At 45.4% G+C, this 24434-nt stretch overlaps 1 protein-coding gene across 1 annotated transcript in view; it reads right to left on the bottom strand.

Moving 5' to 3' along the window:
- Positions 1 to 24434, bottom strand: part of LOC111271050 (uncharacterized) — a 57980-nt gene that overhangs the window by 13473 nt on the left and 20073 nt on the right. The window contains exons 2-3 of the mRNA XM_022851601.2: positions 4820 to 4973; positions 4382 to 4505 (exon numbers count right to left, since the gene is read on the bottom strand). Coding sequence (XP_022707336.1) covers positions 4382 to 4505; positions 4820 to 4973 — 278 coding nt within the window. The remainder of the gene's footprint in view (positions 1 to 4381; positions 4506 to 4819; positions 4974 to 24434) is intronic.

Raw genomic sequence — 24434 nt, 5'->3', positions numbered from 1 at the left:
ACCATGCGAGATGCCACTCTCTGCGCATTTTACAGCTGAAAACCTTCCCTAAGATTAGATAAGCATGTACAAGTCTTGCTGGACCTGCGCGTAATAGAGACAAAAATATTCGAAAACCGAATACGTCATATTTCAGGTCCTACTAATTATGAAGGTGAAAGGGCCACGGGCTATAGCTCTTCTACACTAACAGACAACATAAGTGTATGTTCTTCATCTCTAGTCCACTCCTCTCAGAACATCGGTCATCGGACAGAGCGAACGCGAGTCCGTCCATCGTTCATGGCCAAGATTAGTGTCTGTCTAATCATCTGACCTCGCATCTGGGCCGCCTTTCTTGCCCCTGAGGGCGGACTTGCACTAATAGCTTTTTCTGATTCCTTTACGATCATACTCCCAATCCTCCTCCCCCCCCCCTCTTTTTTATCCCCCTACTTGGCAAGGTTCACTTGGGAGTGTGTACGGTAGCGGACGTGGGAGTGGGTTCGAAGGTAAGGCCAACAAGCTCAGCTACCTGTCGTCCCGGGCGGCAAGTTTCTGATCTATAACACACCAGCTGCACTCCAACAGTTGTTTCCCAGGGAGAGTATAGGATTGCTCAATACTGGACATTGCGGCCGGCTTTTTTCGTCCTGTTTGTAAGCCTGCCGGTGCAAAAAAAAGCTCATGAAAAGGCTGGTCCCGAAGTGGCCTTAGGCCTGACGATAATACTACTACGCGACAGCTTGCAACCTCTTTATAACTTCGGTACAGGTGGGTCTGACCGTCGTCGGACGTCTTTAGCCACCAATCATCTTGAATGTATTTTTGACATATTTTTTAGTAGCCGCTGTGGGCGTAACTAGTCTGCTTCTTGCTTAGGTCGTACCCGGTTCTCTGTTCCCTCTTGGGTTAGTAGGTGCATACAGCGGCAACAGCGGCAGCTCGGCTGTTTTCGTTCTTCTGCCATCTTGCGCGGAACCGCCATCGCCACTATCCGTTCAGCCTCGTTTACCGGCAGTTAATTGAAATCCCAATTATTTCCTCGTTTACTCTCGCTCTCGCGGATGCCCCTTGCACCAATTTAGCGCCATGTAAGGATCTCTCGTTCATCTCCCAAAAAGTTTGTCAGGAATTCCTTCATCGTGCACCCTTCGCTCGTCAACGCCAGTACTGCAACCCCAGCAACCGCCATAATCTCTGTGGCGAAAAACGCCTGTAAATTGTTTAGTGTGTGCATTTCAGAGACAAAATGCTGCCTGGTCAGGGACGAAAGAAAAATCAATAAGCGAATGGCCGGCCTATTGTCCCAGAGCGCCATCACCCAGCCGTCTGGACGATTTGCAAACGCCCACACACCATAGCAATCTGGCCATCTGGGAAATAAATGGATACTATTACGATTAGTACGTGTGTGTATGCTGAAAGAGGCTGATTCTCGTGAAGATTTCGATAGCATCGCATACGCCTAGTACAGCAGACTCTGAAAAAAGGATGGGTGGTCTTATTTTGGAGTCGGGCTAATCTGGCGAAGAAAACCTCGCTGATGAAGAGAAGCGTGGGGATGCATCAGAAGGAACATGTCCTGGACTGAAAAGGATGAGGGTAGGGAAAGGGACGTTTTAATTTGCCCTTAATTCATTCACTTGGCCAGTTGCGCGTACCGAACGCTCCGGGGGTCACCCTCGAACGATGCCACAGACAGTGAAGGGAAGTCGCTGCTGAGGGAGGGACAAAGGTTCGTCTGGACAGGACCCTACCGTCCATTGGCCTGGGCGAACATGTCGGATAGCATTTGCGCGCTGATACATCATCATCTGTGGCTAACTGCTTCGACAAGTTGAATGCTCCTCCCTTCTTGTTGTTCAGCTGTCGGAGTAAGCTAGCCAGTCTCGGCTAACAAAGAAACGTTGCGCGAAGCAAATAGGCCGGTTTGCATTGGGTCCGAATCATTTAAACGCATATAACTAGAATATACTGGACATGTTGCTCAGAAAATGTCTTCAGAATTTATGGAAAATTAAACTCCTCCGCAGTTTACTAAACGGGTAATCCGAGACTGTTATTTTTATTTCGAATTGAATTGTTAGTTCATTAATTATGTTATAAATAGGTTTCCTTTCGGCACATGTCTACGAAGCTGCCGCATCAAAAAAAGACCTCTTTTATTGCCATCGAATATTTGACCACGTCGAAAAGTAAAAAACAATGAATACTTCATATGGATGAAGTGTTTAGCGGAGCTATCACTAGACATCGTTCAGATTATAGTCATACCAAGATAATATCAAAACGATTCTTAAACGAACTCATTGTAGCGCGCACATATATATTACTCTTTACCATAGGACAAGAGGTCCTTCTCCTTCTCTGGTGGTAAGGCGACACCGCGCTGGGTTGTTGCGGCCAGTTGAGATCGTGGGTCAATTTACCCGTCGCACCTAAAGTTGCCGCATTACAAGTGAAGAAATGAATGGATGGATAGCCAGCCAGCCAGCTAAATGTTAGGGGCTAGTGGACAGCCGAAAAGCGGATTTTGCTCGGTCAGTAGAGTGATGTGGGCGCAGTGTCCACCTACACAAAGTCACAAAGTTATCCAGTCAACCACCGGGCCAGTTTGTCGGGACGATGATAACGCTGGGGCTGCCATGTTGTTGGCACCATCAGCACGACAAGTGAGGATATTTTGACCGTAGTGGCTGAGGGTGCTGCTGCTGTTATACTTCGTAGAGTCCCTTAGATTTAATCGGTCGGTCGGTCGGTCGGTCGATCGAGACATTTGAGGCTAGTGAAGCCCAGGCCACTGACTACTGCTACCGCCTGCTCATCGCTAATCGGATTGCAATGATCAAGTGACTCACTTGATATATATAATACACATCTATCGGACTCTATGTATAAGCAACGAATGAAGGGAACGTGCTGAGATCGGCCAAACAGTACCAACGCTCTACGGCTAATGCACGGTGGTGCCGCCGCTGCTGGGTGTTGTATTCATAGTTCGCTCGAACGAGCATGGACTTCACCGTTGGCAGGCCGCCTTCGTCAACCTGATGATTATATTAGCATATAGTTCTTAGTCGTTTCAAATCGTCTCTGTCTTTTCCTTTTCCACTGAAGTTCATTCGCAAGCGCAATGTTCGATAGTCTTCAGCGAACGAATAAGTTAGCAGAAACAGGCTTGGACGAAAAATCGATAGATCTTACGTGGAACGATACCCTCTTCGCTCGGATGATTGATCGCCAGGTACCCATTATAGTTGAAGCATACTGTGCGATCTGAAAATGGAGTTTCCTAACACTTTTCTAGTATGTTATATTAATCGGAAACATAAATCACTTGCTTTTGTACAGCACTCGTTGACGAGTGTATTAGTGTGTGTTTGTTCATTCCCTTTCCTCGACCTGCATAATGAACGAAAAACAACGCTCAATATATTTGTAGACAAACAAAAGCACGAAGATCCACATGAATACACAGCATACATTAGGACCTTTTCGGCCTGCCGATCACCGCCATCGTCATGAAATGTTCCATTACGTTTAATTTCATGCAAACATTTGCCTTCGTCACTGTTCGTCATCTATGACCAGTCACTAAATGACTTTCGTCTGATCCGTTAGCTCGCTGGGTCTGTTCCTGTTCTTTTTGCTGTTGTGGTTGTTCGTTACTTTTTTTTGATCAGCCTAAAGTACCCCATTTTTGCAGCGCTCGTGATCTGCGCCTGGTCACTTTTCGCATCACTGCCCTACACGCACTACACTCTATTCATAAACAACACAAACGAAATACGCCCAGAGAACAGCGTTCTGGGCTACAACAACTGTCATAGCACTACTACGTAGTACTGTGTCCGCGACATCAGATCAGGCCGCTGATGAACAGAGCGGGACTGATGTCTTTGCTGCATCGCTTCATCTTCGGATAGAGTACGACGAGGAGAACGATCATAGCGGAAATTTGATTTGACGCGCGTCATGCTCAGCAAGCGGCCAATAAGAATTATCTGAGTAAATTGAGCTCTTAGATGTGCGCGCAGTAAGCACGAGAAAATCCCTTCGTCGTTGAGCTACTTTGTATCAATATGGTGATAATTTCTATTGATACATTAATTTATGTAGAAGTAAAAAACGATGGTTGGACAGAGAATTAAAAAAGAAACACTGCTATTTCAGTGTGTTACCGAAGCAACATCCCGTCCAACCTGGGCAAACTCGACCATCACGTTCACCGACGAGATTATTTTATAAAAATGATTTACAGAAGCTAAGAAATGCGTTGATATCCCTATCTCCGTATATAATTACGAATCAGGAAAGCCTAATTAAAAGGTTGTCATGCAATGAAGCTTCATGGAGAAATTACCTATTAACTGCTTGTTTGCAAAAAGATTAAGCTAACCTGAATGCGGTCTTCTGGCAGATCCGTTTTTATGGAGAGGAGCTCCCTCGCGTACACGTCAGGGTAATGAGCTTCTTTAAAAGCTTTTTCCAGCTCTTCCAACTGGTAACTAGTGAATATCGTTCTGCAATTATGCCATGATGGTCCGTCGAAGACATATATAAGTAACACAAACGTACCGATACTCAGTTTTGAAGCTTAGCCTGTAAGCGATACTTTCATCAGCCGTTTTAAAAGCCTTCAAGTGGTTCTTCATAGGGACATCAGTTAAAATTGTTGCATAATCAAACTAGAACTCGGATGAATAAACGAATATTTACATTAATTTGCCTATTGAATATGGATATTGTTTCATTGTAGAATCGGCTAAAGTCGACGTATACGATAAAGTTATTATAAACGGTTTCTCTAGGGTGAACTGTGTTAGTTGCCTCTTACCGGTGTCTTCTCTTCTTTTTTTGTTTTTTGTTCGTTGTGCCCCGATTTCCGCCTTCTTGGGCATGGCTGGAATCTTCGTCGAATCTTGGGGGGCTTGTTGCCGGCCCCGAGCCACTTACCGCAACTCCGACGGGAAGCCTCAGGTCTGGTAGTCCTATAGTTCAGACGGCAATAAATAATGTAACAACAGTTAATGTGTTGACAGTTAATCGGGTGTTCGTACGGTCTGATTAAGGAAACAAAATTTGATTGTTCTTATCAGCTAGAAGTAGTAGATGCGTATGCGCGTGTTATTGTGTCGCAATGTGCTTAGCTAGACGACAAACCAAAGTGGCGTCAGTGTTAAAAACGCGCATCATACCTAATATTTTTTTATGAGTCACACGTGGCACCTTTGCGACTTCAATGAAACACGTATTCTACTGGACTCTATTCTGTACCATTTACACCAATGCCCTTTGCACAGCTAGCCAAGTCTTCACCGCATCGTTCACTATGACACACTTCACATGACAGTAGGAACTGCAAATAGATATCTCGAAACTCAGCGCTTAGAGGCAAAGAATCAAAACTGTTTACCAGCTACAAACGTCAGAACGAATTGCAGCTATCGAAGGACGGCTGTTTTCTCATCGTTGTGTTCACGATCATTTCGTGACCACAGTAGAACTGCTAACGAAACGGCCTTAGCTTATTACGACACGCTCATAAGACCAGCCAAGATCAACTAAGCTTTAGCGCTACAAGAGACGGCTGAAGGGGCTGACGGAGGTTGGTGGGGCTCCGACATCGGCAATGGCCACTGGCGACATCGTAATTCGATTTGTAACGCCATTGTTATTATCCATTGTTCCCAACCAGCGACACGGACGATACCGACACCGCCCAGTCAGTCAGCCAGCCTGCCTGCCTGCCTGTCGGGGTCGGTGAACGAGTGGCGATCCGCTCGCTTTCGCGCTTCGTCAGCCCGTGCACGCTAACTATCAGCGATTGATCCCGAACGGATCCGAAAAGAGCGAATCAGCAATGATCTGGAATCGAAAGTGGTCAGCCCGGGCAGAGCGATTCAAGTCCAAACCAAAAGGTTGCTTCCTGACTCTTGATCTGTGAAGCATTGGGCGCGGAACATCAGCACCATTTTGGGTGCTACTTTCGATACCGCAAAAGATTGCCCCTTCTTCTTCCGCGACCGTGATGTTGTTCCTTCCACGCCGATGAACATATATATATATAAGCATGTACATGTCCAAGAATGCGACTGATTCATTTGGTCGATTGCAACGTCTAGTATTTCGGTGTTTCTTGAAGATATAGCTGGGGAAATGGCATTATTGTGAGACGAACAAAATGGAATAACAAAGCGCTAATAGCTCAAGGATCGTAAAGAAGTATACCAGAAAGTACACCGGGTAAATAGTTAGCAATTAAAAGACAGTAAACAAGTACTTGATGATTCCATCAACATGAAATTAAGCTTTTCAAATAATTAATTATAGGGTTCAAACTTCATCTCGTTGTATTTGGCCCTCGAACCGGAGCATCTCAATGAACCAGGTGAAGCGCCGTCAGCTGAGGTTAGCCTTCACTGAGTGATGGCCTGCATGCCGATAAATGAATTACTAGATCGTATTATAAATTATGTATCAAGGATCGGGCAGCTAATAGTCATTAATAGTAACGCTAAATGGTTATTTCTGAAGACAACTGAATGATTCAGGTCAACCTTTAGGTTTGTGCGTTGTTTGTCAATCAGAACAGAGTCTCAGCGGTCTTCTTGCAGCTGAGTATTTGGCCATCGACGGCTTGGTGACTGCCTCGTGACTGCTTGGCCATTACAAGCAAATCGACTGAGACATTACCGTATTGAGAAGAGTAATAACAATGAAACATCAACAACATCGTGGAAAATAAAGTGACGATAAATATGTGGCAGAAGAAATAAATGGGCAACACAAGGGTCGATCATTAGGACCGCCTCTATCAGGGCGGATTTGATAGCTAACATTTTGACTAACCTAGATGTCATCAGATTTGCCCTAATCTTTGTCACATTTTTCCCGACGAGGGTTTACCTTTTACCAAGTAGAGCATCCAACCCTCACTTAACCAGATTAAAGTTGATATAATCCCAGATTAAATTAGCGCGCCCAAATAGAGAGCGTATAGAAACATATTGTTATTCATCAAAAACACAATGTTAAGCAATTTTTTTTCTTCTCATATGAAATTTCTATAGTTAATCTAAAATGACCATGACAGCCATCTGCAGGGGTACCGGACAGTACGACGAGTAAACGATCCAACCTCTGTTAATATGGGACAAAATCCCTGATTCTGAGTCAGACGCATGATGGAGATACGGAGCTTTCGTTATTATTGGAATTAATCACTATGGAATGTTGTTGATATAAGAATTTCCACCTGATCTTCGTCCCAGCACCCTGGGACCGTTCCGTTAATCACCGCCTGCAGGGGCACGCAGCAATAAGGGCGTACGCGCTCATTCCGATCTTCAGTTGGGGTTAACTGAGCTCAAAATCCAATGAAGTTCATGAGCAGTCGTGACGACTTTGACAAAAACTCGGAGAGAATAGCGCTTACCGACAATAAACGCGATCGAGTGAAAGTGTTTTTGATTAAAAGAAGTTAGTGGAGGATGAGCGAATTACTACTATCTGTGCTTGACAAATCATCGGTTCAAACTATTATTATCTAATAGCATTTTCCTAAGCAAAAATTATTTTTTCTCTTTCTTCAGCTGGAGCTGCACGCTGCTTCTTGCAGCCGCAAAAATGGTTACACCAAAATATAGCTAACGCTGGTACAGCTCTTCCTTGCAATTGTCAAGTAAAGGGGGGTTAGATTTGACTTAAAAGGAACAAGGTTTCAGTTCCGATGACCTGTCTTAGTCATGACGGTCGCGCCTGGAACCCCATACGAAAACAACGTGTCTTTCAAGAGCGTAAATAGAACCATCTTACATGTAGTAGCTATATTTTCTTTGTCAAACTTGTCTAGATTACAGTCTCTAATTGAACAGCCGTTCTTTTTATAAACTACTAGTTAAGATGTAACTGGTAAGCTGCATAATAAATTAGGCGACGAAACCGTAACAGTTTACAGGTTAGAAGCGGTCAGCGGCTTCTGAAGATAAAACAAACGCAGCAGGATCCAAGCAGCAACGAAGCTAGAGTTTGCCCTTGTCGACACCCCAATACACTGTCGAGAGGTTAGGAGCACTCTTTCCTTATCAAATTGGACAAATGAAAAAGGGCCAGCTCAATGGATTTTCTAGCATTGCGCCTGTTTCTTCTTGTTTGCCTGCCATTGTACCCCCAGCAGCACCTAAAGCGAAGCCGTTGACATCTAGCCTTCATTCGTTGAACTATGCTTTTCCTCAGTAATATCCACTTTCCATTTTTCCCTCCCTGTCCTTGTATGACTTACCTTCTTCGGCGTCGTCTGTTAAACTATGCACGCCTCAGTCGACTTTGGCGCGCCTTATTTCGTAATGCCATTGGCGCACATTCCCGACATTCTTGATCAAGCACTTAACGGCCGCCGCCGCTGCTGCGTCACACCGCTTCTAACTGGGTACTAATAAACTAAGCAGAATACCAAGTGCAAAATGTTAGTGAACCCCAGACCCAAGGACAGCCGCTGTTGCTGCTCCTGCCCCCACTGTCCCCGGTGCCGCAGAGCACAGACTGAATGAATGGTAGAATGTACAATAATTCCCTCTGCGTGTTTTTACGCGGGCTAGACAAACTATGCAGAATCATATGCAGAACAGCGTGGACTGCTGCCTGTCTTTACGGCTAAAAGAGAACAAAGAAGATAGCTTTCCTTCTTCGCCATCGACTATAGAAGACTATTATACGCCAGACATCGCCTTCGGTTGTGTGCCCTACTGCACACGAGACGGGAGTCAACACCGCAGACATTGGTGAGTCCTCAGGACTCACAAATTGATGGGCAATGTCTTGTGCTCTTCCTTGGAGAGCCACGGAACGAAATGGGGTCTCGAAAAGCTAGCCAGTAAACGAGTGCGGTAGTTCAACATCTGTTGGTTGGTAAGGATTGAGGGCGTTGGTTGTATTGAGAATGTGTATCTGGCCATCTTTGTGCGCCCTATGGAAAACTATATATATTTGATAGAGGGTGCCGTCGCTGCTGCTGTATTGGGTGGTAAAGTGGTGTAAACGCTTGAAGCTGCTGGGCATGGGATGCAGCGAAGTGTCTGAGGCGTTATAACGCAGTATGACTACTAACGAACAAACGGGAAAATAGAACAGTTCAGCCCATGTGGCTGTATGAGACGAGTCGCACCGGCGATGATGGCATCAACAGCAGCCGAAGTTTCGCGTTGCCTAGCTATGGCGCACCGCAGACGACTGCTGCAAATATGTACAAGGGCTGGGAGAACGACCGAATTCTTCGGCCAGCAACGATTGCTAAGTCTCGTTAACTCCTTCGCCTGCCATTGCTGCAACGGGCGCAATGCCGTTCTTTTAAGAGACGGAATTTATGACACTAGATAGATGATAGGCTGGGCAAGGAGACAGCCGCTGGAGCAGCGATGAGCCGACCCAGGGAACTAGGCCAACTCTGAGTGCTCAATCCCGTCAACGGGTAGAAGTCTACACGACATACTTTGTACAGGGACATCAAGAGAAAGCGAGAAGGGGAAAAAGGATTTGCGGGGGGTGCCGCCCTACCTCGAGTTCATTCAGTGAGCCCGGGAGAGTTTGCGGCCGATGGCGGCGTGGTAATGCACACCTTTGTCGAATCGAACGGTGGCCGGCAGGACGATATATATGTATATATAATACACGTTTTCATAAAAGCGGTTTTCTGCAAATCGTTCCGTCTCAAAGGCCTTTCGGGGACGCAAACCGCAATCGCCCATTGGAATGGTCCCATCGTCCCCGAACCGGAGCGATAGCAGGGCCGACAGTTCAACACCTAACAACAGCTTTTATCTGCATTTATGTCGTTGAGCACAAGCAGTCTCGATCAAGTAGACCGATCGTGTCTAGCACGCACCTTCTCTCGGTAGCCCTTGTGTCTCAAACGAACGCCAGTTGGAGGGGAACGCTGCTAAGCGTGACGGGAGTTTCCTCTTTATGTTTGCTGTTTATGGTATCCTGCTGGTCCTGAAAGTAACAATATTTCGTTCGCGAAAAACCCGGGGAACGATAAAACCCACAAAGCTAATTTCGGCCAAAGGGTTTTGTAAGGCACTGGCCATTGTAGGCCATTGGGATATCTGAATAGTACTGTTAAGTAACATACCGGCTAAGATCTATCATAATTATTAGGTTATTCTAATTGCTCTTACTTGTATGTATTGTATAATAATTAATATTGATAAGGATCCGCTAACTGTACGTTGACGTTCCGTAACGATTTCCGTGCCTCTGTGCCAAGCGAGATGTTACTCGTACGCGAGATTCAACTAGATTTTATTAAATTTGGTGTCCAACCATATGGATTATGTTTCAGCTGAGTGAGTAGGGCATATGTGCATCTGTCGCTCATTTCTAAGATAATGGATCGCAGCACTCATAATGCAAATGCATATATTCCCATAAGCTTTCCTAAAAAAACCCAGGGTCGAACGCGTGGAGCGACCTTCGTATTGTTGGCTGGACAGGAACAATTACTTTCAACTTCAGCGATGCGTAGTCCGGGGAAGTTTTCCGCCTGGCATAGCTCACCTTTGATTTGGGTACTTGTTCTTTGCTTTTATTTGTATTGTAATGTTGTCTTGCACTTTGATCTGTGCTGTTGTCCCCTTTTTGGGATCGAGGTTGTTGTTATTGTTATTACTCTACTAAATTAAATGCATTTTCGCTGACGGCAGTAAGCAGAGCGAATCGGCGAAAGACTGAGGTGTATCAGAGAGAGATTTCTTGGCACGTTTGCTTTTCTCACCTAACCATGGCCACCGCTACTCGACGCTGGCTAGTGCGGCATCACGGCGACCGGTCACCCCCTAGCTCGCACCCCCTGAACGGCATCATTTCAATTCACTTGTCGCCACATCATTGACTTAGTCTTCCGGTGATCTTCCCAGCTACTGGAGGAGTGCGCAAAGCTGCTGCAGGCGTTAGGTTAACTCCTTCGTACTCCACTCCACCCGACTTGATCGCTTACCATTACCACCGATAGCAGCAACAGCAAAAGCATCGGCTAGACGACTGCTTATCGTATCCCATCATCTGTCTACTGTTGATACACCCTTCTGGGTCGAGCGCCAAAATCGGGTCGGATCGTGTCAAGAGTTTGGCACGCGTTTCGCATGGCCGCGCTCGCAACCTATTCATTCATCAAGAGCAGGTAGGCAGATGGCAGCGGTAGCAGGTCCTATCACAGTCGACGTTTCCGACAAGCGTCACTGGTTCGTTCTCTATACTGATCTGTTGATACTCATGCAGATGCGTGCCCTTGCTAGCCACCATCTATCCACGGCTGCGCGGAATAGACTAGGTGAGCGGAAGAGTCGTGTTCACTGCTTCGGGTCCGCGTTGCGATGCTTTCTGTCCGCCTGTATTGCGAGTCTTTAATCGTTATCCATACTAGCCCAGTTAATATGCGGAAATACGATGATCACGGCACTACGCCTTTTCGCGAAGGCCCAGGACGCACATGAGGACGTATTCTATCTATTTGGCCTCGTGTACTTTGATGCGTGTATTGTGTGTGCATAAGTCTGCGAGCGTGTATAGATGGGTTTGATGATGAACAGCGCGGCAATCATTACTGGCTGAACGATTGACGATTACAATAGCTAGAAGATTTGCGACTTAGAATTGATAGCCGATGATGCACAGTGAACTTTAGAGCTATTCTGTGCCCTTAGCCGACGCATTGCTTTGATACGTAACGCAGGTAGACAAGTGAATAGGCAAAAAAGTACACCTAAAGATACCAGCGTAGCTAGAATTACCCGTCATCTAGCCGTGAAGCCTTTGCAGTCTCGTCAAACCATGTTAAATGATTCGTTCGCGAAGGATTTTCTAACAAAACTAGAGACAGGCCCAGTTGACGCACCCTCATCATCACCGGTCGTTATCTATCGTCAACCACCTCGCTTCTTTGTTCACTGTCTATGGATAGACATTATTGGCACCCTCTGACTCGCGAGTTTCTATAGAAAACTCTCTCTCTCTCTCTCTCAGGTTGGTCCATTTTGAGTTTATCCAGTAGTGTCCTGTGCTTTGGGTGCGCTCTTTACGCAGGTGAGCTTCGCATCGAACGCGCGTGTTCTCAGAAGAAGCGCCGCAACAATACGAAGAGGGCATACAAGCATTAAGTCGAACTGTAGATGCGTCGTGGATGAGCCCGTGCTGTCACTGCAAAAACGCATGTGCCTATGCTAAGAAGAGCGTACCGCACTACTTATTATACATAGCGATCCGTGTACTTCAATCGATTTACTACAGGACTAGTCACCTTTATTGTTTGCTAAATCGGTCCAGCTTTAATTCAAATGATAATCTTGCGCCTGGCGAGAGGGTGGGGGAGAGGTAAGCCTTAGAATAGCCTTCCGGGTATTACACAACAACAACAACAACAGCAACGACGACGACGACGACAAAGTAATGCTCATCGGGCATTATCGCAATGCTCTGTCAGCTACAAAAAATCGTGTGACAGGTTGGCCAAAACGGAACGAGTATAGCCAGTTTTCAATAGTCTGCCGTCTACCGATATATGAGCATAGAAGGAAGATGATGTGTTGTTGGATGGCAGAGTGTAATCATTGCCGAATGGTCGTCTAGTTGACCAATTGCTTCGAGTGGTCCATGTGACGGGGGCGGTTGGGTATCGGAGTTGACTAAAGGCCGCTGTCATAGCAACCCACTTTCCTTTTTTTCGCTTGCAGTATCCTGTAAAAGCCGCCTACAATGACTCGTAATGGAACGATTGGGTGTATAGTTGATTCTAAGCAATCTCCTAACTTGTAGGGATCTGGACCCAGCAGCATAACTTCGAATCGTGTGCCCGTCTGCCTGTCTGGGCATCGTCAAAAACGCGACAGAAGAAAAATATTAAATTCTCTCTGTGTTATACTATTGTCGTCCATTGCTGTCAGGAAACGCTGCTGGCGTCAGGCGCGCCTGCGGTTGAAGCACAAACGAGTTTTAAGCGGTCGTTTCAAACGAGAGGAGTTTGAATTCGACAAGCCACGACCTCGATGATAAGGATTACTGGCAAGGTTCGAAATTGCCGAACGACGATTGCTCTTCTAAAGCTATGGAAATATAATAAAAATAATAACTAGACTATCTATGCACCCGGCCCACTTGCGCTTGCCAAGGCCGCGAGCCCACGGGATGGCGAAGCATCCCGTAAAAGCCGGATACCTCTACAGCTCAAACTGATCTGTTGCTATATTGAAAAGTGGGTGGCATTGAAAACTGGAGCTGCATGGTAGCAGATTAGAAACTCCAAAGAAAGAAACTAAAATAGGTCTAAAACACCACGTCTTTAAATAACGGAAATTTTCAATTCAGTAACTTCACTTACCCGATTTAATTTGTTAATAGACTCAGGTATGTGCACATGCACAAGCACACAAACTACTATCTGCCTAGATAACTTTTCGAAAATTCATAGTTAGCTTAAATCTGAATAACAACTTACATTTTTCATAATAAGGATAATGCAGAACAAAACATTGACCTAATTTGAATAGACCTGGTAATTAATTTTTACTGGCATTTAACTTATAAGCATTATACAGGTACACACATTTCAAGCAGCTCATCGTTTCGTTGTAATGTTTCTTACAAGGTTTCATACAAATAGATTGTTTCAGACCGATCTGCTAATGAGGTTATGTTCGATTATAGGGGTGGGGTGGCACCTCGTTCCCTCAGGCTCATTTCATCACGTGTTCCACCCGCGAACGCTCTGCCGTTGCGCAGCAATTGCTTGTCCCATCATTCGCTAGGCCTTTATCGAAAGACACACAGTTAAATATGTGCCAGCTTACAAGACCGTCTTCTTCTATAGCAGATCTAGCTAGCGCATGTTCTTGAAGCAACAGTGTGCCCCGGTCCACGGTGTGTAGCTATTGTACAGTATTACTCCGCCAGCGGGATGTCCTCGGATGGTCTGCCAGCGCCATCTTCCAATGTTACAGGATAGCACAGGAGGGAAATATGGGGGGATGGGGGGATTGGGTTTGGGTCTAATAGCAGCCGCCGGCGCTGGAAGTCACTGCGCACTCCACGTTCGCCACGAGCGCTGCCTTCTCCAATAAGACACAGCAGTCTTACGCAGTAGACACTCGCCTCCCACCGCCACTATCTCGAACATACTTGCCCTGGGAATGTAAGACGTGTGGAGGGTGGGTGGCCGCTAAGAATCTGAGGGCTATGGCTGCTGAATGGTGTAATGGGCACGTTGGAAGAATAAATTGGGGACGGGTGCTCATTAAAGCGCGCGCGTCAGCGTCACTACCGTGGGGGTGTGTGTACCGCCCTGGGAGGCTGCAGTGAAGAGTGAGTCCTGCAAAGGAGATATCCAGGCCGCTGTCACCACTTGGGGGTGCTCGAGGTAGTCCTCAAAAGGGAACTCTTAGCTAGGCTTCCTTGTCGTCACTACGGTCGTTGTAGACGACGACGGCTGGGTGGTGGCACGGGTCACGTGCTGCCCTCTCAAGCCACCGCCGTCGTCACTCTTGGCGAACGCTGGGCGATTTACCCATCGTACGATAGGTAGTCCTGACGCGTCTGCTGCAAGGATAGGGAACCCGCTAAGGTTTCCAGGGAGAAGAGAGTATCTTTGATGGCGCACAGTGTCGTCGTATCGTCGCAGCATACCTCTGTACGGAGTTCGTGTTATCGGTCTCGTAGGCCACTCTAATAGCGGGAGAAAAAGCGACGAAAACATGAGAAGCCAAAGGCCTCGTGTGCGCAACCCATGCAGCTGTCTTCGCCTAGTCGACGTTGTCGAGTTGGCTGGCGGGCTGTATGTACCGATATGTGTGCAGACTAGCGTCGTCCTGTGAGCAGAAGTGAATATGTTCAGGGTATCACTCGTACTACTATAGCTACAGGGGCAACTAGCGCATCTATGAACACACATGATACTTCTATCCTCATCATAACTTCTTTAGCAAGTTCATTGCGAAATCTTGCCTGCCTGTCTCCCTGTGCAACATATGCGCATATAATGTACATGTATGTCCTGAATAACGTGTAGTACTGCTGGGCTAGCGCCAATATATAAAAAAAAATTTGTATGCCCACTCTTAAGGTCAGGGATCGTCGTCGATTATTCTGAAATGCTTGCATTTCAAGAGCTATAATAAAATTAACCAGTAGCTGATAAATGTAATTCGTGGGCAGAACCGCTTAGTAAACCAAAAGTTAAACTCATGCTTCCGTTTTGCAAACGCAGCTTCAGGTGCCTAGAGATTTACGAAATTCATGCACGCAAATTTGTGTTTGTGTTCGGAAGACAAACATCCGAACATAATCGCTCATCTCGATCTGTGCGTAGAAGTGTTCTTTCAAATCGATATGACTCAGCATCAGTCAGTATATCGTAAACGGATCACCACCACCACTCATAACATTATTATAATCTTACTGTCTTATCACCCGTTTTTTCAATTTGTTTGCGCCACCACGTTCGGACATTCAAACTTCTTCAATTTGTTCTCACTTTGCCTATCTAAACCTCTTCTAATTTACCAACATCCTCTAAGACAGCACGGTCACGCTCCAGGCCGCTCCGGGGTGTCTTTCTTTTCGCACCCCTCGATTTCGTGCAATTCATCTATCTGGGTGTCGCTCTGTGGCCCTAGTCCCAGGCTGGTATCAGACCGAGCCTGAGGCCGAAATTTAGCAAACAGACGCAGTCTCAGCGAGGCAATGTTAGCTAGGAGGAGTTCTTCGACTTGTACACCACATACTACGCCTACTGAAGTGAAGGTGCACTACCTTTCTCTTAGGGACTCAGTCCATTACAAATCGCGATACGCTGAACAGTTAGGATGCATGGTCAGAGAGGTCATCCTGGTTGCCTTAGCAATTCGTGAAGAGTGCGCTCGTGCCAGCTTTTATTGGCACAAACGCACCTTGGAACAGGAACAAAAAGTGACACGAGTTTTAACGGGAGTAGATGGCTCATGATAATTTAGCATAGAGGCTGGGTCCGGTTAGGGTCTCCGTCTTGCAGATCTGAGCTAGAAACAAGCCTGTCACCTAGACTTCATTAGTTATGACTACGTCATTCCCTTATGCAATGAGCAGCAACACTTTTCCAACCAGATAACAGTGTCGGGACAAGCAATTTATCCTTAGGATGGGAATCCTTTGGTAATGCTTTTATAAAGTATCATTTGTGCCTGACCCATGATACAAAAAGCCTGCCAACCAGCAAGGTTAGCTGCTGGTTGACTCATTACTAGATGAGACAGAGTTCTCACCATTGCTCACGTTTACATCATAAGCTGTGCCGCACAATTCAAGGAGTCTACCATTTCGAGGATAATGCGACTCCGACCCTTCGTCCAAATTCGTGCCTTGCTAACCTCACGAGTCTTCTCTGCGTCGTCTTGGAGGATCGCGTTCTGCCCAGTTCTCGATGTTGAAGAGCTTCAAAGACTTTCATTGTCTCTAGCTGTTAGTCAGTGGGATACATTGAATTATAGTAGACCAGACATAGACAAAGCAGCCCGTGTTCCACCGAGTCTTTTCTCTTTGATTTACCAGTTACGGTGTGACTTAACACTTCGCCGGGTGGTCCCCGACAAATCTATAACCGACACCCAGAGATCTGGAGCAACATGGTGCACGCACATACACGCACTCCGAAGATAACTAGCGCTTCGAACTCACGCGGCTAGTTAACGATGTTTATGCATATTAGTAGGTGATACAAAACGCAAAGAAGATACTACCCGCATCAAGAAAAAAGAAGCCGAAGTCTTCGATCAAACTATCACACTGCCCACTTCGTGTACTTAATATTTGGCATCCTGACCTTAGTAAGCAGCAAGAAAAATGCCAATACTGTTTGTTAAAATTCAACCGGAAGCAGCCGATCTCTAATCAGTCTTCACAGTAATATCTTTAAGCATAACTATTGTCTCGGCTAGGCTGTAATTGTTCCTGTAAATGGCTAACACAGAGCAGCAGGTAGCGAGCTGATGGCCTTCTGGGCCTAAAATGGTGTCGTGAAGTTCGCGAATGAAGTTGAATTACTACGGAGCTATAGCTGGTTGCCACTATTCCGTTCTACTTGATTGCGTCAGATAGTTCAAAGTGACGGGCGTTCACGAGCATACATGGGGAGGAAGGACACGCTTTGACTATCTTGCTGCCGCTGCTATTACATGCTCGCCATTCTCAGATATCGTTCGTTCTTCTAGCTTATTTTTCACTGCCGTTGCGTACCAACGGCGTACTAACGAAAAACTGGGTGCCAGAACGCTCGTCAGAGCAATGGAGGCGCTATCTAATGGGGTGAAATGATTATTAGAGGCCTAAAACCTATTTAGGCCAGATGATGTCGGCAAAGGTCAAAGAAAAAGCAAGCACCAACAGCGTTCAGTCAGTGACTGCTGCTCCAGGACGCGGCTACTAGACATACAAGCTGTAACCGAACACTATAAAGTTAAACAAATCTCTGGGTGGTCCAGATTTTCGCCTACTCGCATGATTCAATCAGAAACTATAGCTAAAAACAAGCTGACGTTACATGAATGATAATAGAAATAATAATAAAATGGCTATTAGCAAGGCTGGCTAAAATTTTAAAAGGAAAAGATGTGTAAACTAGTATTTTTTCTAATTCCGAGTTATGTAAAACAATTGAAAGAGTAAGGATACGTTGGTAGTTAGTAAAACGGTATGACAAGCCCCGTACCTAGGCTTGTATAGAATAAGAACGAACGTATTAGAGAAAATTGGCTATTTTTACTTTATCAGCCACCGGAGCTTTTACTGCAGCCTAGAGAAGCTTTAATGCTATTCCCTTTTCCATTGCCCTTTGGTCAAGTTTTCAAGCAGTAATTTTTCGTAAATTAAAAAAATTCAAAGCACACACGTGTATTTTTAACTAATTCTGCATTTCGATTGTCTGATGTATTGAACTTAAAATTAAATTTCTACATTTGACTTCTGAGTGAGAATTCGCTTTGTACAAGATTGTGTCTGCTCTTAGAGCTACTCCGTGAAGTAGCCACCCAAAATCCTCGAGCATTTTGAAGTGACTCATGTCAATTTGTAGTCGGTTGAGCGCAGTATCGTTTTTTCCTGCCTGTATTTTTTCTAACTCTAAATAAGTTTGCTTTTGATGCCGAATGACGTTACAGGTCCATGCAGCGACACAAGAGCGAAACAGTGCCCTTCTCCCCCGACCACCCAAATTGCGTGGCGACCGAGTCACGTAATCACACCAGTTTTATACCCGTCTTTCTTGCTCTGTGCTTATTTGCTGTATTCATTGCATAAACGAACTTAACGTTACGAAGACCGACAAAAATACAGATGTACCTAGTAGCCCCGACGCACATGTGGAAGTCTGTCGAGTCATCATCAAAAACGATGCCTACTCGACGCTTATGTATACCACATCACTTATCATGAATGAACCTGTAGCAACTACTCATTTCTATAATATTAGGTTAAGCTCGTAAGCGAGCTCTTTTCAGCAAGCCCCAATATCTTGTTGTGGTCGGGGAAACAAGGGTCTTCTAGCTTCGCCTGTTCCATCACGCGAGAGGCTTTGAATCCCAACACCCCTCACCCCGTACATTCATCACCCTCCAAGCCTATGAAACCTCAATCATCCGGATCATCCCGGATAAGCTATCTTGAATGGAAGCAACCTGCTACAAGCCCCTGCGTGACGTTACCTGCCCTAGCTTTCCTTGGAGCCGCCTGGAACCGCGTCGCGGTACCCGTGGCGGTATCTTCCCTCCTTCCTTTTCTATGACGTCTGCCCGTCGTTGAGCTGATTTTCCAATGGCCTTTTTTCTTTCGCGTGCTGTTAACGCCTTTATTCGTCATCGAACTATGTGACAAGCTATGTAACATGCTATTCACTTTGCACGATGGTGCATCTCTAGTGAACAGAAGTTGCACATACACAGACCTAGCAGGAAAGAGCGGGCGCCAAGTTAGAGTCTTACGGCTGCTGACTACTGCAACTGCTAAACCCGGGTCGCGAGTGAACGTTGCCTTCCTGCGAATCATCGAACGAGAGCTTTCGTTCTCAGCGAAATTCCTGTATTGCCAAAAAAGTGGGCTCAGCCGGGCTATCTACCTTTTGGACAACTACAGAATGAGTAATCAGTAAATAGAATCTACATATAGTACTCATAGTCTCATGTATTACATAGTCGTACTTTCTCATTCTACAGGCTGTTACGTAGATTCGTCGCCGTAAGTCTTAGAGCGTTACTCAGCTATCCACAGGTTACATCAAGGCTAATTTAGCCTAACGGTATAACAAAATACAGAAAGACCGATAGGAGGCCGACAGGAAACACCAAACCAAAAATAAACACTACTACATTTTTTAAATCGATAAATTGTTATGCAGCCATTTCAGTGACCGCTAATTACTAAGCGTCTCTAATGTGTGCCCGCGTCCCTCCAACGTAAAGTTCACTCACCATTCAAGTTATGCATATATATATAATTTTTTCCCTGCCATTCTTCTATACCTATTACATGAGTCGCAAACACATAAGCTGCACATACTTAAAGGAAAATTACAAGCTAATAGCAATTGTTCCATTTTTCTGTCGACGTTTACGGTTTCGTGGCACGCTTGTTATCTGATCGATGTAGGGATCTCAGCCATTTCTCTCACTGAATACTAACCGTTCTAATAGTTACATTATATGCAGAGTAAGTTGCCGCTAAAGAGAGTCTTGGTCTCGCTTAGAATAGGCTGACGAAGTCAGTGCATAGCTCTAGTTTCTGTTAGGTGCTTGTCCTAGGTTAGCCCGGTTGATTCCTGGTCAGTAAACTCCTGCCTTCCCTTAGTCGTATCTCTAACTCAATAACGGCACCCGCCAATCTCTCGTCTGTGTAACACACAGTTGTACTTGCTTCGCAGGCCCTACTTCCTTGTCTGCGTAGACAGAGAGGCCACTCTTTAGGCTAGTAAGGCTCTGGAGAGGTTTCAGTTTTCTTAGTTTTCAGCTCATCGTCTAACTGGCTGAACTGTGATGGAAAGAGTCTTGCTCAAACGTCAACAACCATTGGCATTGTCATTCTGACCTGTTGTTCATCACAGTTCTTTCGTCCTTACCAGGCAACGAACAGGACCGAAACGCCTAGCGACCAAGCGCTGTGCAATAGTCCTCGATGCGAAACCATGTCCATCGATGCATTTACTATTATGTATGTGCATGAATGTATCTAAACTATATATATGAATGAATGGGCATGAAGAGACTTCGGTATCCGCAGTATCGCCGTCGCCACGAAGTATGCCGGTCCGCAGCCGCCGGCCATTGATTAAGTAGCGAACCACGGTACATAATGAAAAGGTTCGAACAAGGATAAGGAATCGGCCAAGACAGACGAAATGAGCCAAAAACACATCCAGTGACGACGCGATAAGACTAAACCACGTCCCTGACCGGATTTTGCTGCTACTGCTGCTGCTACTGTTGCTACTGCGTAATAGCAAGTGAGGCAGTTAAACAAGAACAAGCGCCGACTGAAGCCTGTGTATGACTGAGAGGTCGACTGAAACGAAGTAGAGCGGTTCTGGTGATAGTGGTGATAGTGTCATTGGTTGTAGCGGCGGAAACCGACCCTGATGAAAATTTAACTCAATTTAGCCACAACGTCAGCCATCGCGATTACTACGACCGCCAACGTGGTTCAGCCCTGGCACCGCCGGTGGAGTGGGCGAAAGACCATGAAGGAGAATCGGGAGCAAATGAAGCTATGGCCGACTATGGGTTGCACCGCCAAAACGGGCGCGGTACCCCCGACCCTGGCTACCACCAACGACGACGATGAGAAAGAACCGGATGATGATTGTAGGAAAATGGAGGAAGAACACTGCCCACTTACCCTGGCAATAGTTCAAAGTCGATTACTTTCGCAGACCTCTTTTTTTCGCCCAAATCTCTTCGTTCGGCGGAATCACCCTGCCACCCGTCGATGGAGCTTGCCGATATGGGTTAAGACAAGGGCAAATATCCAATGTACCTCAAACGAGCGAACCTAAAAGAGAAAGATAGCAGAGAGGAAAGCAACTCAAGCTATCGAGGCTAAACGTCGAACCCAGCTATGAGAGAAGCGCCAGTGTGGAGACGGGATGTAGTTGATGAAACAGGAGCTCACAGAACGTCACTAGTGGTAAATTTCCAAATAAATGCCGTTACTATATCTTCGTTACTGAGTGGCATGGTCTAATGATCAAGGACAAAATAAGAAACGGCCGATGAAACGAGATCAACTGCTAGGAAGTTGACCAGATCAGAAGGGCGACTGAGAACTCTGAAGAACCAATGCGCGGCTAAAGAACAACGAAATCGCCTATATTAAATGAGCGATGGCAGAGTACTGTGCTATTGAGCGGCCATCCGGGAAACAAATTTCGAGGAGAGAACGTTAGCTTAGAAAAACGCTAGTGATCGCTTCTCATTTGTTTGAATTTTGGATACGGAATTAATTACAACGTATGCCTTACTATACGTTTTTTGTGTTCATTGAGCACATAAGTTGCCGTCATTGTAAACATGGTAAGATTTTACTATTTTAATGGATTCAGTCATGGTGAATGGGTTTGGGTGAATGCCAAATGGATCGTATAGTATATTATAGGTGCTCTAGTTTCAGTAGAACTGTCGTCGGGAAGCTGGTCTCTGGGGTATTCTCGGAGCGACATTAGCAAATCCAAAACGTGTAAGCATTGAGGTGTTTTGTTAAGTGAGGGATATAGTGCAACGAATACGTCGTCTTCGACAAACGTCTCACAAGGAACAAATTAATCGTTTGTAATGCCCAGTGAAAAATCGCTCAAGTAAAAAGATTCATTATTACTATCGGAACCGGTCACGTACATTCCACTTTAGTGCCGATATATCATCGGTGGAAACCAGTAGCCGAAAAAATGGCGTTTACGCTTTCCGATTTTATTGTTTTTATACAAGATATCATATAGAAACAAACGAGGTTATCTACCAGACCTCAGAAAACACTGGGCTGTTTCGTTGCGGCGCACACTGCCAATGATGATGCAATCTTCTGAAGACATAGAAACGACATTCGTCATGATTCTTCCTTTTACAAATACTGTTCCGTTCCACCTATATCCATATCATCATAAACCTCAGCAAATATTGCAATGCGAGCCTTTCATCTTGCTCCGTCACCTCTTTTTAATTTCATTCGGAGACTGCACGGGTGCTGGAGCGTTATCTCCCCCGATAGCTTTATGTGTGATGCGAACTATATAATGAAAATTATCACTTGTTATTATCGTTGCTGTTGTTGTTGTCGTCATTGTGGCGGGCTCCTTGGCAGTGATACCTAGTTTTATCATTGCCAGCACTCTAACAAATGCTACAGACAAAAACGACAAGGAATTTTCATTTTATAAGTTGTCGAAGCAACATATCCACACACAAATAAGACACAAACACTATTGGAAGATCCCCCCGTCGGAGTGGTCTTGAACTGTAGGAATATAACCTTTTTTTGTCCGTGCCGAGACGGTCGCAGGCCGTCTCGCCGATGAGAATATACTGAAACGGGAGTCGAGCTGACAGCTAGAACCTTTATTTGCGTCTCTAATCGAAATACAGAACCAGGGGGTTTTTACCCCCCTTGCCTCCCATATCCATCCTTACCGTCTTCTATCTCGGCTGCCTCGGCCATAAGCTCCTCCTCCAAACATGTACATACACACACCCCTGCGGCGCACGGGTACACAAGCCTGCCAGCGCAGAACGGTGCGCCGAAACACTTTGAAGCGAACGCCCCGTGCCATGCTTATTCACAGAGGTAGCCCTCAGGATCTATCTCCTAAGACTGTTGAAGAAATAGAGGTATTCGGAAACAATCGGCTGGGTTGCCGGCGCTCCTCGCATAGCACAGCGAACGGAATGAAGCGAAAACTCGTTGGACAACTCGCAAAGCACAGCTAGTTCAACGTGAGCGTAGTCGCAGCACTGTTATACCGTCGGAGAGAGAGAGCCGTTGGGGGCGACAGCTGCCAAGTAGGGTCGCCTGTAGCCGCTGCATTTAAACAGAAGAAAATTGAAATTTCTTCTGTTCGCAAGGAACGAAACACGGTCCTCTTCGGATTGGGGTTAACGAGGGGATGGTTTGAGAGGAAGGAAAAGAAAAACAAGACTCATATAGAATAACTACACGCACAGATAACGCTATGCCCATGTATGCTTTCGTCTCTCTCTCTCTCTCTCTCTCTCTCTCTCTATATATATATATATATATATATATATATATATATATATATATACTGTAATATACACACACTCACACGTTGGCAGAGGCAAACAATCTTATTTCATCTTCACCGTATAGTTTGGTCAACATCGAAATATCATGGCAACTGGGTTTTGATATATGTAAACAAGATCATTGAACTTTAAATGACATCTAAGAGTTACCACTTGGATCGTGTTGCCACGTTACCGAAGATCAATGTACAGATGAACATAGCCCAAGTTCCGACAGTATTTGTATGTACAGATATGAATTAGGCCAATTGGATGCTGATAGCTACTGAAGTGCATGATTTGTTCTCACCTTAATCGTCGTACCTTCATAAACAGATAACTAATTAACTCGTAAACACGTTATCTTTTGGGGCTGGGTCGACGATGTAGTGCAACGGCGTCCGCAGGTGAAATCTTCCGATTTCTCAATGTTATGATGTACCTGTGTTTTGCGAGCGGATACATAGTAAAATACATTGATGATACGTATAATGACCATCGATAGGTCCAGTGCGTTACCACTGCGGGTAAAAAGGAAACCTTTCCTAGACTATGTCTAGGACAGGCCGCAGTACTTAATTACGCATCACTAGCACGCATTGTAAACTAAGTGGCCTTTTGTGTTATTTAATTACTGTTGTGTATACTTCACCTATCCGTGTTCAGGGCGCAAGCTCAGTTTTATAAATTCATCAGAACGTTGTTGGCTTTGTGTGCGACATTGTACAAAGTGACTTTAACTTAAGTAAATCACTTGCCTAGAGTCGTATTTTTTCTTATGGATGCGTTTACTATAGGTGCATATCTGTACTAGGCGCCCGTAAACGCAGGCAATGCCTTACTGGCCATTTGTCCAGTATCAACTAAATGTAGCTCAATTGGCCCCTCCCTGCACGATGTCAATGTTAAAAGTCGACCCCGAAATTAGATTTGTTATCGTTATTGAATTTAAATCAATTGCTTGTAATTATAGGGGAGCCTAATTCATCTAAAGTAGGACATTGTCTTGGGTAGCCAGCCCAAAAAGCAATTATATGCAACCGAAAAATTTCAGGCTAAACTAAATATTCAGCAAAATAGAATTGAACCTTGAGAGAATAAGGAACAGTGGTTCCTTACAAAATTTGCCCGGTCGTGCGCACTTTCAGGATTCGT

Source organism: Varroa jacobsoni, unplaced genomic scaffold (assembly GCF_002532875.2).
Source record: "Varroa jacobsoni isolate VJ856 unplaced genomic scaffold, vjacob_1.0 contig00298, whole genome shotgun sequence".
Lineage (NCBI taxonomy): Eukaryota > Metazoa > Arthropoda > Arachnida > Mesostigmata > Varroidae > Varroa > Varroa jacobsoni.
Note: the sequence above shows the minus strand (reverse complement) of the source record. Positions and strands in the feature narration are given on the sequence as shown.